The 14539-nt window shown below is 35.8% G+C and overlaps 1 protein-coding gene across 2 annotated transcripts in view; it reads right to left on the bottom strand.

Moving 5' to 3' along the window:
- The window catches only part of LOC120348723 (gastrula zinc finger protein XlCGF57.1-like), a 112823-nt gene extending 107055 nt beyond the window's left edge, over positions 1–5768 (bottom strand). The window contains exons 1-2 of one of the 2 annotated variants that reach the window (XM_039434827.1): positions 5621–5753; positions 3390–3518 (exon numbers count right to left, since the gene is read on the bottom strand). In XM_039434827.1, coding sequence (XP_039290761.1) covers positions 3390–3518; positions 5621–5632 — 141 coding nt within the window. In that variant the 5' untranslated portion in view covers positions 5633–5753. Of the gene's footprint in view, positions 1–3389; positions 3519–5620 lie in introns of both variants that reach the window. The other variant, XM_039434829.1, reaches the window with a different exon arrangement.
- Between the last annotated feature and the right edge of the window lie 8771 nt (positions 5769–14539).

Raw genomic sequence — 14539 nt, 5'->3', positions numbered from 1 at the left:
TTGATAGAAGTCGATGAGATATGGCAGGAATATTCCTTTTTCAATTGCACATCGATGTATACACATGGTTTTTTGAAATGTTGCATTTCAAGGATAATAGAATTCAAATTTCAAATATCAAAAGAAAAGGAATTCCTCCATACTCTGATATCACTATACAATTGACCAAACGAAGTGTGGTCTAAGATTCAAGTCGACGGTTTGGAATTTCTCTTAATGTTTAAATGTTTGAATGTTCAAATGTTTATATGTTGCGCATTTACGGCGAAACGCGGTGATAGATTTTCATGATATTTGACAGGTATGTTCCTTTTTTAATTGCGCGTCGACGTATATACAAGGTTTTTGAAAATTTGCATTTCAAGGATAATATAAAAGAAAAAGTCTGGTGTGGCGCACTCACACAACTTTCCTTGCCGTTATGAAAATTGATCACTGACGCTAGTGTTCCCGCGCATCTCAAGTCTACTATTCAAATATTATTGAGCCAGCTGGTGACACACATGAGGTCTGCTATCTTTTCTTAGTGAATGCTTTAATAGAATCAACAATAATTTGCAATTGAATAATCACATTTTCTCGAATTTAAAGCTTATTTTCAATTTCAGGTGAAAATGTTACTGAACATTAATTGTAGAGATTTTCATGCTCAATCTACTCCACTTTTATTGTAAAGTGTAAATAAAAGTCATTTATCTATCTATCTATCTATCTTGATTTTTTTTGTTTCAATTGTATCTGAAGCCTGATAATTGGGAATCTATCTGCATTGATGGGGCGGAGCTCCTGAAATTTTTACAGATATGGGACTTGTGGCAGTTGATAGAGCTTATCGATGACTATTTTAGGTATGAATTTGATCAAAATCGTTGGAGCTGTTTCCCAGAAAATCACGAAAAACCCTGTTTTTGACAACATTTTCGCCATTTTAGCCGCCATCTTGAATTGCATTTGATCGAAATTGTTCGTGTCGGATCCTTATAGTGAAAGGACCTTAAGTTCCAAATTTCAAGTCATTCCGTTAATTGGGAGATGAGATATCGTGTACACAGACGCACATACACTCATACACACACACACACACACACACACACACACACACACACACATACAGACCAATACCCAAAAAACCAGTTTTTTGGACTCAGGGGACCTTGAAACGTATAGAAATTTAGAAATTGGGGTACCTTAATTTTTTTCGGAAAGCAATACTTTCCTTACCTATGGTAATAGGACAAGGAAAGTAAAAAGGAGCTTCCTTCATACATCAATATTAGAGTAAAAATCAGACTATGGAATATTATTATTCATCATAAATCAGCTGACAAGTGATTACACAGATGTGTGGAGAAGCCACTCTATAGCTGTATTTCCATAAGGTCGATAGTTCCAATCAGGTACTTGTGGATGAGAATACTGCGTGAGGTCTACTGTTCACAGAACTACTAGTATAAAAGGGAAAAGGAGCCTCCTTCATACGCCGATATTAGAGTAAAAATCAGACTAGGTATAGAATTATTCATCATAAATCAGCTGACAAGTGATTACACAGATGTGTAGAGAAGCCATTCTATTGCTGTATTTCCATAAGGTCTATAGATTCAATCAGGTACTTGTGGATGAGAATACTGTAAGAGGTCTACTGTTCACAGAACTACTAGTAATCTTCATTGAAAAAAATTGGTTGAGGAATATTTTTATCAGATGGAAAGATTATCATGAAACTGGATAAATCATCATATGGGATACAGATTCAACGTGAACTTAGTTTATTAACAGTTTTTAAGAGTAAATTATGATTCAACTGTGAATTGTGATTCAACTGAATCAACTAGAACAGGTGATATCAGATACTTATGGATGAGAAACCTGCGTGAGGTCTACTGTTCAAAGAACTACTAGTACTTGTGCTTTCACTTATTAGTGGTATCTAACTGAATCTGAAACCTGACAGACAAGAGTTTTATAGGTAGGATTTGTGAAACAAATGTGTGTATAACAAATCTAAAACTGCAAAAATGATACAAAACCGAAATAATGAACTGTTGTATTTAGATGGTTGCTATTTGAACTCGATGACTAATGACTATGTCACAGTCTGCTCAAGAAAACATCTATCATATTTCAATTTATTTGGGGCTGGGAGATTAAAATAATATGTGATAAGGAACTGTATAATTTATCAAATGAGCCATAGTGAGATGGGTATTTCAAATAGATTTTAATAAAGGATTTTTTGATCTCTTAAAAATTATAAATGTAATCCAATGATGTTGAATGACTTCTTACATGCGAAACTGATATTTCAGAGCTATTGCAAAATGTTTCCATTGAAAGCTGATAAAACTAAAATAAAACTTGATACTCAGTTCTACACTCTAATGAGATACTGTGCCAAATCCAAGCAAGGATGATTGATACAGATAGGCTATGTCCATACCTCATTCCACATCACCCATAACCCAAACCACTGTTTCTGAAAACTTTAATACCTAACATTCAATTTTCACAACAGAAAATAATCAGTCACTGCACAATTCAATTCACTTCTTGCTCACTTCAGTAAATTAAAAATTAATTTCATCAAGTTTTCGAAGCTATAAGATTGAAATAATAACACCTTGAACAGTTAATGTTATTTTCATTCATTAACTTGAGAGACAAATAAGTAAGAGATTAAAACAAAATAAAAAATGATCATAAGTACTCTAAGGGCCGGTTTTCAAGCTCAGGATCTATAAGTTCTGGACTTACAGAGTCCCCCAGGACTGAAATAAGCCCTTGGATCTAAATCGTCTTTCTGAGTCACAGATTCATCTGAATTAATGTTAGTTTATGTTTACATAGTCATCATTCATAAAACTAGCATTGATTCAATGTTATTTATTCTTGAAACTTGTGTTGTTGCTGAAAAATAAAGAGTAGCCTACTTTTGATATTTTTAATGTTGTTTCAATGATCAGTAGCCCGAAAAAGAATAATCAATATGTAAAAGATCCTATCATATATGATAAATATATCTCTGAAACATAATTGTAATTATTTGTTTAGTTATTCCAAAATAATTTTCCATTGTTTTGAATAAAATTTATTCATATGCAGCTTATGATGACTTATTAATTTAGCTTATAGCTTGAAAACACTGGAAAAACACTTACATAATACAGATTTTTAAAGGAATGTTTCAAAATGTTCCTGTATGTGAAAATGTGAGTTTGTATAATGTAAACTGATAGCAGTGTTATCATACACATACAAAATACTGTAGTTATAAGATCGATTGTTAATAATCATAAAATGTTTGTTTGAGAAAATACAGATATTGCTCAAAATAACCTTGCCTTGTGGAAATCAATTGAATTCAAACTGTTTTTAATGTAAATAGTTACCTGTTCCTCATCCGGAAACTCCTGCTTGCCAAGCCAGGGCATGCCATATTCTATGTCGATTTCTTCTTTAACAGTAACAGATGCCATGTCTTCTAGCCATTTTTCCGATTTGCTTGGCTCGGACTTCACCTTTAAAAACAGAAGAAACTGCTTCAACCAAAGTTGTTGATAGTATTAGAATCAGTGTAAATACAATGGGTAGGTTACCATGGTCTCATGATGTGATAATTATTATCAAAGTGAAGTATTAATACCAATAAATATAAACGGCTATAATACGTTTATCAATTAGGCCTACAACTGATACTTGGGTGCATTGGATGCATAATATGTTGCCTAAAATTAAATAATGCACATTTACACACCGATTTCATATGCAAGGGGAGATTAAAAAGTTCCCGACCTGATCATAAACATGACAAATGAGGCTGATACACAATTTTGGAATAACAAGAAAATCTCATAAATAACGCTAATTACTTTTTATGATATACACCTGAGTGATGGTTAAAACATCTTATTCATTTTCAGACATGATAAAGTCATGGTCTTGATTCCATCATTCTGCATATTCATTTCTATCTGTAGACAGAGTACAAGATTGGTCTAGACTAATAACTTTATAGTCTAACTAAGAAACACCTTTCCACAATTTAAAATTATCCTGATCGACAGTATTTAATTTGAATTTTCTTCTAATAATTTATTATTGTTGATAACTAGACCTACACAACTTGTCTGAACAGTGAACAGATATGTTTGTTCAAACATGCTCAAAGACTAGTGATGTCGTTCGTTAGTGGCATGCCCAAGTTACTATAGTGAGGTCCATATTATCAATAGTCAAGTATGAAATAGTTATTTGTATATCTAGAGTGAAAAGTACGACTTTTTCTCCCTGAGGGAAAAAGTTTGAAGCCCGAGGCGAAGCCGAGGGCAACAATTTTCCTGAGGGAGAAAAAGTATTTTTCGCTCGTGATGTACACAACATTTTTCCTCCATCTACATTTTTTTATAGAAACTGCAAATTAAATCATTCTAAGAACTTATGTATTGGTGACAATGTTTGCTAACAACATAACCTAAAATCTAAAACCTAAAAACCGGTCGTCTGATAGGCACTGCTGATTGCGCTATCTATCGGCCAAGTGTAACAATTATATCAGCTGGGCTATCAAAAATGGCTGACTCCAGATCACGCGGTTCAGATTTGAATTGCAGAATGCAGATCAAAAATATTTGTTGGCTGGTATTTTGAATAAAATGAAGTATTTTAAAAATTGTATAAATTTTTATCGTCTACTAATATTAAGAATATAATAATTATCATACAAACATATATTTCATGAGTTAATCAAATTTCTGGTTGTGGTATTGAATTCAGTTGACTCAATGACAGACACCTCTATTATGCTTTCTCATCTGAACTTAGACCTTCTAACCTATTACAATGTAAGTTTCAAAATAGAGATGCTCCCCATGTTATTTAAATGGAGTCACTTTTACTCCCTAGGGAGTTTTTCTGTTTTTTACTACCGAGAGCGAAAAAGTGACACTTTAGTATTAGGTTTCAGGGAGTAAAGTAAGTACTTTAGACAGTAGGTGGAGGAAAAAACATTTTTTGACGAAAATGCAATAGCCTATCAATTGAGATACTGAGATACAATTGTGCCGTAATTAATCACATATACCGTGTCTTGTCTGAAGCTACGATACTACACATCTGTCAGACATGTCTATATAAATATTTTGTCAGTGGCAATGGCAAAAGGCATAGAACAAAAATTTTTGAGGTTAGGTTTTTGTGTGTTGATGCTTGTTGTTTATTTCTCGTTTGCTGCTCTATTGAGGTAGAATTATTTTTAAAAGTTTCTTTGCTGATGACAAAACTTGTCGGAATAGATATGTTAAACAGACCCTTGTCCTATTGTTAGTGACCAGCCTAATTAAATTACACCTTAATATGAAATTGGGATAATAGTTCAATTTCGATCTCCTGACACAGTCTATCTAGGCGCTTCGATTATACATTCAATAACGACAACAGTAGTAATTTTGATACTTTAATTATTATTTGATGGAATTCTAGATGGAAGGCACAAAAAAGTAATGAAGGCTAGCCTAGTTCAATCTATTTTGGTGATTTGATGAATAAAAAAATGTTAGCCTATGTGAATAGCTAAGCCTATAAAAATTAACTTTGGTCTATATGAATAAATAATAATACTTACAATAGATTCCATGATATTTATTTTCTTTTTACAAACCAAGGAAAGAGGGAACAACTAATCAAAACTGCAATGTGACTGTAGTGTGGAGGGGTGATTCTGGACCAACGAGCTAAAAATTTTAATATAGTAAACTATGGTGGCTGAGTTGCTCTATTCCTGTTACGAATTGAGCATGGGCAGCCATGACAGAGAGAGGCAAGAAGCGGCGGAAAATTTGAATGGCCCATTGATATACCGTAATGGAAACTTGCATAAAAGACAAGGTGCAAATCAGTTATATTTAATAAATACTACATTGAATTTTTATTGAGCATTTTAAATATATGTATTACAGTTGTTATGCATCCCATAAAATTAATTGTTTGGATTGCTTTACTTGAAGCCTTGGTGAAATTAATGTAGTCCAAGTTGGTGTTAATATTGCTTAGCTGTACAAGTGCTCTACTGAGTTGGAATGCCATACCGTAACTACAAGATTATGATTTTAGAATTTTTTAGTTATTTTATGTTAAGTCCATAAGGTGGGCATGAAAACCCCCAGGGACACGTCATGAGAAAACAAACAGAAACAAGTAGGCCAGTCGACCTACTAGTCCAAAAGAAAAACAAATAAAGCAAGCAGAGGAAAGAAATTAATTAAAAAATAGGCGCTCACCAAGCTGCTGTCCAACATGAAAAACTCATGGAGTGAGTACAAAGGATTATTCAACAATAAGTCTCTCAGGACCCTCCGAAATTTGCCGGCAGGCAGATTCCTAGCAATCACCGGCAGCTTGTTGAAGAGCCTGACAGATAGATGACCATAGCTCGATCGTGTCCTGCTCAGTCTTTGGTAAGGCTCGTCCAGCCTCTGTCTCCCTCTAGTCTCATGTGAGTGAAAATTCTGCCTTGTTACAAGCTCCCCCACATTTGCATGTGTTCTGCAGAGGGTCTGAAGTACATAGAGGGAGAAGACTGTGAGGATTCTCTCTCTCACAAAGAGGGGACGACAATGGGCAAGATGCTCAGCACCACAAAGGATACTCAGGGCCCTCTTCTGAATGAGTAACACTCGTGAAACATCTGTGGCTCCACCCCAAAGCGTGAGGCCATACAGGACAATGCTCTGGAAAAAACAGAAATAGCAGACCTTAAGATAAGAAGCAGGAATACAGGATTTCAATTTCCTGAGCAGGAAAACCACTCTGCTCAGCCTGCAACAGACAGCCTCAATGTGGTCAGCCCAAGAGAGCTTTCTATCTAGAACGAACCCAAGCAGCTTCACCGGGAAAAAATCATACTCATCCCCATTTCTGAGGCTGAATATGATTGACTGCGTTTTATCATCATTGAGGAGAAAGAGGTTTGCAGAAAACCACTCCATGACCATGATCGTAAAAAGTGGTGTCATCTGCATAGCAAACAACACTTCTGCCATCCATGCAAGCTATATCGTTTACTGAAATCAAAAATAGAAGTGGCCCCAGGACAGAGCCCTGAGGCACACCACAGTTGACACAGTTTCTCATATCAGACACAACACACCATTAGCCAGTACAGCCTGCCTGCGGCCCCCCAGGTGGGATTGAATCAATCTAAGAGGGGATCCACTGACCCTGTTAGATTTCGTCTCATATTTTAGCCAGTTTTATGGTCGTCCATCTTGTTTTTGTAATATTTGAATCTACCGCTGCTACAGTCCCTGGACAACATTTCACTTTGTCATGCGATCTCTGACATCACAGATTCATTGATCGCTTGATCGATAGTAGCGCTAGTTGTCGTCTGCTTCTTTCAGTGTTTTCTAGTTTAATATTCGTCTATAAGTATTTTGAATTGTATTTTCATTGTTTTTGAACCTCCATTGGTATATTTCAACATTCACATCAACCTCAACACCTTCAGTTCACTTAATATCGATTTTATATTTTCACTTCATTCGATGAGTTTGTGTGCATCACTGCCGATCACGTCATGTTTCCGCTATGGGCAGTTCCTGTTTCTTCACCCAGCAAGCAAGCAGCGTCACTCTCTTTGTACAGCCATACGATGTAACATCTTAGTTTAACGCATCCATCTTTGGAAAACTTTATCCATATTCATCATTCATTATGTCCTAGTTTGTGTGCTTATTTGATAACCATTCAACGCATTTATCATCAGTGAACGTTTTTCAACCATAATTTCTATGAGTTTAACATACCTTTCGGGACTTTTCTACTGAGCGTCCCTTTTGCAAATCACGCCATGCTTTCTGCGAACCACGTTTTCAATTATTCATCATATTAGTGTTATGAACTGTAAGTAGTTTCAACATTCTTTTCCACCATGAATTCTACATGAACTTTCAACAATTCTCAATATGAACTTTTGATTCATTATTTTTATCACTTCAATTTTACTGAGCATCAGTACACATTATTTAGCGGTTACATTCATTTATCTGTATGTTCTCAGGAGATACATTTTATACAGGGAAGTCTTGTGCAAGTGCAGCTTACCTTATTCAACATTTCAACTCGGGAAATTTGCGCAAGTGCAGTTTGCCCTTCATTGTCAACCACTACTTTGCAGATCGGCCTTACAACCCAATCTACTGACAGTCAACAGACCCCATAGTGCTTGAGTTTTCTCAGAAGGATTGAATGATCAAGTGTGTCAAAAGCCTTGCTGAGGTCACATAATGTGAGCCCAGCAAGCTCATGCCTCTCAAAGCACTCATAAATTTCACGCAGAACAGCATCAGCAGTCGATCTTCTTTTTCTAAAACCAAACTGGGTGGCCGCAAACAAGCTGCACTGCTCACAATATTCAAGGAGCTGCTCCACAATCACAATCTCAAAAATTTTCGAGATTATAGGCAGAATAGAAATGGGCCTATAGTTAGATGGGTCAGTTTTATCTCCCTTCTTGAAGACTGGTACTGTCTTTGCAACCTTCAGCTCATCAGGAAAAACGGCCTGTAAGAGACACTGATTAATACAAGCAGTTAAAGGCTCAATAATAGACAGAATGATGTCCTTAATAAATAAGCTGGACATATAATAAATGTCTTTACTTGAAGATTTGCTCAAGCTAGTCACAATCCGTAGAACATCCTCACACGTCACAGGGCGCCAGGTCAGGAGCTGAGAGTCTGGAGGGCGAACTGAGGCAGCCAGCAGGTCCACCGCCACTGAGGAGGAAGCTTGGATCCCCCACGGATCCTATGAATCGAGTCAGTCCAGGTGTCATGCAGATCATCCGCAGAAACAGGAATAGTAGATGGCACTGAAGAACCCATACTTGCTCTGATAATACTCCAGGCAGCCTTGCACTTATTGGGAGACCGGTCAATAAGTGCAGAGTTGAACTGCAATCTGGCCATCCTAACTGCCTGCTGGTAAGACTTTTTCAGGCCAGAGTAGATTCTCCTCGAAGATGGAAGTCTATCAGCTCGAAATTTCTCATATGCCACAAGCATCAGGTCACGCAAATCAAGCAGTCCATCTGTGACCCAGGCCACTCCATGCCTCTTACTTTGTCCCTGGAGGATCCTCTTTAGAGGAAAACAGCCATTGAAGATGCACAGGAACTCTTTGAAGAATGATGTAAAATTCAGCTCAGCACAGGGGTGAACCAACAGCAGGTCCCAGTTGATGTTATCCAGGAGCTGGAGGAAACTTTGCTGTCCACACTGTGTAATGGGCCCTCACCCAAACATGCCACTGATGCCTCACAGGCTCAGACACCAGACCGGACACCTCAACTGTGCATTCGAGTGCCAGGTGGTCACTGAGGAAAAGGTTTAAGGGAGAGCACCTAATGCAGTCATCAATCCTCAGGGTTGAAGCCACATTGTCCAGGCAAGCATCGAGTCTAGTGGGCTGCCAGTTGGCCAGATACATGTCCAAGGATCGAAGGAGATTGATAAAATCTTTTAGCCCTGTTATCAGCCTTCAGCAGATCCACATTGAAGTAACCTCCAATCACAACCTCAAAGCCTGGGTTTACCCTCGTAAGTTCAGCAATAAGTTTCTCAAGGGCAAGGAGGAAGTTCTCGAAATTCCCAGCTGGGGAGCGGTATACCAGAACAATATACAGTCTAGCAAGCTCATAAGAAACACAGGCAAATTCGTGAGCCTTATCCATGCAATGTGTAGTAACATCAACACATGCAAATAGGGCATGCATATCCACATCAATGAAAATGGCCACACCACCGCACTGGTACTCACTTCGACTATAGAAAGCAGCTAACGTATAGTTAGAGATGTTCAAAAGTTTAAGCTCCTCAGGGCACATCCAGTGTTCAGACAAACACAGTATTTTGTACCTCCTGCTCGTGCTGACAATCAATTCCAACTCATTCACCTTATTTCGAAGGCATTGGACATTATAGAAAAGCAAATCGAAAGAAACATCAATGGTAGAATCACAACCGCCTACTCCCATCATTCATGAGTGTCACTTGACCCGGGCAGCCCGGCTTGGTTGGCCTAAAAAAAGCACTTGATTGATCCCTAGGATTGGATGGAATGAATTTTTCACCAAGATTCTTCGGTCCAGAAGTCTGAAGCCATGACACGCTCAAGCAGCCTATCAGTAACCACTATCTTGAAGGGAATAGGTATTGAATTTAGAGTTCAGTTTGTAGCAGTCAAAATCAGATTTATCCATACCAGATTCAGTCAGATATTCACAAGCTCCCCCACCTCCACCTCAGGTGCAGCCTAGAGACGAAAACTGATTTTCTCCTATCCACTGTCTTGAGGGGTAGATACCAGGTTTGGAGGGGGAAATTTTTCTGGAGCCAATAATAGTAGTCTTAGGCTTTTTAATAAAGCAGTGCAATATGAGTCAGTCCCGGTAGAGATCACACTAGGCCTGTCATTTTTCTTCAATCCTTGTACATTCGCTGAGTTGCAAGATAAAAAGACATTTGGAATTGATTTAGATAAGGTGTTTTTTCTAGAATTACTATTTTCTCCTTTAGTTACAAGTTTCCAGTTTGAATGTTCATCGTCTTCATTTTCATTAGTCAAATCACATAACTCCATTCTACTTGAAAAAATGTTTGAATTCTTTTTCTCAGCCGAAAAAGCCGTGTTTATTAATTTGTTAGCATCAATTTTGTTTTTTGATTTGTCATTAATGACAAATTAGTTGCATTAACACTTAAATCAAATCCATGTTCGTCACTATATATTTTGGATTATTTGGAATAATAGAACTATAGAAATTGGATTATTTTTTATGCTATTTAGAGAAAAGAATTCGAAAAAAACTAGTTTATGAAGACTTTTCTTTTATACCAGCTTACGGTACTTATCTACATGCATTTGAAGAACTGGCTGTTTGATATCAGTGAGGATAATGCCGTCTCATTCATTGTTACTGGAGGTGTGCGTGTTTGATTCAGTTTGGTCGTCTTCAGAGCGATTTTTTTCTGTTTCTGTCATGCTTGTCTGTTCTGCTTTTCCTGACTTGAATTTGTTATTTAAATTGTAGCCTTCCTTGCTATTCTTTGGTTTTCATAATCTTTTATTTATAAATTTAAAGTTATTTATAATTCAGTTTCCCTCTTTTTTATCCATTCTTAATGTATGGGGATTTTAGATTCATCATTGAAAATTATTTTAATGTAGTTTAGATCTCTAATAAGAATTGAGATCTCTCTTTATTATTATAGATATAACACATAATTATTGTTATGATAACTCGAGCTTACGTACAGACCTTTGTTGCCTATGTAAGCTCTTTCCTATCTGATACAAGAATTTTATACAAGAATAAATTTATGATAGCTCAAGAGTGTTATTGTTTAGTATAGTTCTATATTTTGTTGTTTGTTTTTAGTAAGTATATTATATTGTTTCTTGAATTGTATAAACTTTATTGCTCAAGATTCTATGTAACTGCTTTGAATTGTATTCAGAAAGAAAAAATAAATTGAATTGAATTGAAAACATTATCTCTAAGTTCAAAACAAGAAGGCAAAGTATGATAGTCAAAAAAAATAACAAACTAAGGCCGGTATTAGACGGTAATATTTCTGTCATATGCAGATCATATGAAATAAGTTGTACAAAATCATATTTTCATTTTTTTTTCATGTTACCATCCAATACCATTACTATCTAATACCGGCCTTACATGATCATATAATATAAGCTGATGACTATAGTTCATTCCAGTCAAGTTTGCAATACCATCATCATCATAAATATAATAATATTAGTCATAGAAATCAATTTAATTCACAAAAACACACCTATTCCTGCAGTGGCAGACTGGCAATAGAGGCTGTTCTTGCCTCCCTCTGTCATGGCTGCCCTTAGTTGGCCGTGTAACACATTGAGAGCGCTGAAAGCACACCAACAGCCGCTCTATGGTTTACTATATAGCTCGTTGTTCTGGACAAGAAGGACACAGCCACAGAATAGGTACAGAATGGAAACTGTCAATAATACGCCTATCTAACAAATGCTTTTAACATGACGCAAATAGTAGACACGTCACGTGACCTTAGGAGGTTCCAATCCTGGTCTTCTGATTGGCTCGTGGCAGTGAATGAGATCAATTGATCCGGATCATTAAAGTGATCCGAACTTACCCTCAATACTATAGTGAGGTCCACGTTATAATGGCAGTGTAGAATTGACAATACTGTTGCTGTCCTTTTCCATCATACAACAAAATAGATAGCGCTATCTCTCTTTACAATGTTATCCGTTTGCCAGAATATTTTATTTTTACTTTTGACAGTGATTGTACAAAAGTAAACAAACTATTCTCAGCCGCCATTTTTTTTCTTCATTCTATCAAAATACTGTAATACACAAGTCGTATAATTGGTTTAAAATGTATTTTTGAAACGATGAAATAATTTTTAGACATTACCGTATGAGAAACACAAATTAAAATACCTGAAATGACATTTTAAAAGTTGATAACCAGCCATCCTAGACTTCATCCATGGTTCAATTAGCCTACAGGTATAGGTTAGAATGATATTGGTATAAATAATATTGAAAGGTTATTTTGAAATTATTTCCATTAAGATTACTTATTTTGAATAGTATTTTTATATATAATTTTTAAAATAAATTGGAATGGAATACCTACCAAATAACTTAATTTCTGTTGTTTTGAAATTCAGATTAGTGCATCACAGTTTTTTAAATTAGCCGCTGTTTTCAGGTTTGTATCAAAATGAAAATCTGATCTCAGTTATTGATGCAAATTTTCGAATCAAATTATGGAAAAATACTTTTCTTGATCATTTTGACATTGAATGTATTATTTTATCAAGGAATAATGATAATTATCATTAGATCAAATTTAATGGGATGAATTGAGTAACAGCTGTGTACACTCAGTGACAAAATGGAAAGACTTGGCAACGTTTTTCTCCTATCTTTCTCCACTGCCATTATAACCTGGACCTCACTATATTACAATGCAGCGCTTCCTAACAAGATGGCGGATTTTTGTGACAGGGTACTAGCCAAGTTTCCAGTGGCGCCATTTAGGAAGGGCAGGGGGGGCCTAGGCCCCCCCAAGGATCAGATATATAATGAAAATGCGGGTCTATATATCTACACAAATCCTTAGAATTTCATACTGATTTAAAAATGTTTTTGAACAGCAGTAGTATAATATCCTCCTACAGTAACAACAATGTAGCAAAATTGCCTTGAAAGTATGGCTACGGGTATTGAGTAATAAAAAATATATTTTTCTCTGTGGTATAGTTGAAGCTTAAATATAGAATGGGTACAATTATTGATCAGGGCACAATGAGTGACTAATTGCATAAATTTCAACATGAGAATAACAAGTTGCAAGATGTCACAGTGAAAGCAAAAAAAGAGGGCACATTCAGACAATCAAAAATGTACATTGTAATATTACATTTTTTCTCGATTGGAATCGAATCTTCAATTCGAGATCTATAAAACTTTATAGTAAATATCAGAGTAATCGATATACGGACAACTTTTTGACTGAGAATTTATCATATATAATTGTGTTGCTTGTTCCATGGTATCACCGAAAAAACAAACTTTGTAAACAGAGTTAACAGAATTAACAGATAATATAGATGATATATAAATTTAAAATAACAATTTCGAAATAAAGTTTTATTGAGAACAAATGTAAAATGTGAATTCTAAACTTGTAATTTATAATTTTTTGGTGACGTGTCCGTGAAGTCGTCACTGTTTTGAGTTGTCTTTGCTCTTTACTGGTAGGCTTCCTTTTTTCTCTAAAAAAATGGTGGCTGGCTATTGAACGTGTTTTGTGCTCTCTGAATATTTTTCTATTTAATTGAAATTTTAATGTTTTAAATTGAGTTTTGAACAGTTTATTGTGTTCTAATTTTTGTCTATAATTATTTCTTGTGTTTACAAGCCTATAGCCATTGTTTTTTCAACTACATAAGTGACTAAGTATTTAGCTCGTAATGATTTTAGATGCTTAAGTGTGTAAGGTATTGTTCTTTGTGGATTTGTGTTATATATTGCCAAAATTCTTCTGAAGATTATAAGTTGGTTTGCTCTGAAAACTGGATTTCTCATTCATAGGCGATAGATCCATTCATAGTTTATCAAGAATCTATTACGTTGGAGCCGATAACTTTCCTTAGGTTAATAGGTGAAAAATGCTATCCAACCGATTTAGGAGAAATTAGTAGCACGGCAAATGGTACGCCCTGGTGTGGGACTCAAACTACAAAATATATCCCTGGTTATAAAAAATTATTGGTAGGATAGATATCTTGATAGATTGTGAATGGGAGATGCTGCTGAGTGGGAAATCGGTTCGAGAAAGTTCAGGTTCTAATGAGTAAATATTTTTTACGCAGTAGCAAGATGGAGAACAATAAAAATAATGAAGTTTTATCCAGTGAAAACATTCAAAACTTAGATGAAGAATCACAAGATTTAGACCTAA

This window comes from Nilaparvata lugens, chromosome 8, assembly GCF_014356525.2.
Source record: "Nilaparvata lugens isolate BPH chromosome 8, ASM1435652v1, whole genome shotgun sequence".
NCBI classification, from domain to species: domain Eukaryota; kingdom Metazoa; phylum Arthropoda; class Insecta; order Hemiptera; family Delphacidae; genus Nilaparvata; species Nilaparvata lugens.
The sequence above is the reverse complement of the archived record's forward strand: the minus strand, read 5'-3'. Positions and strand labels throughout refer to the sequence as shown.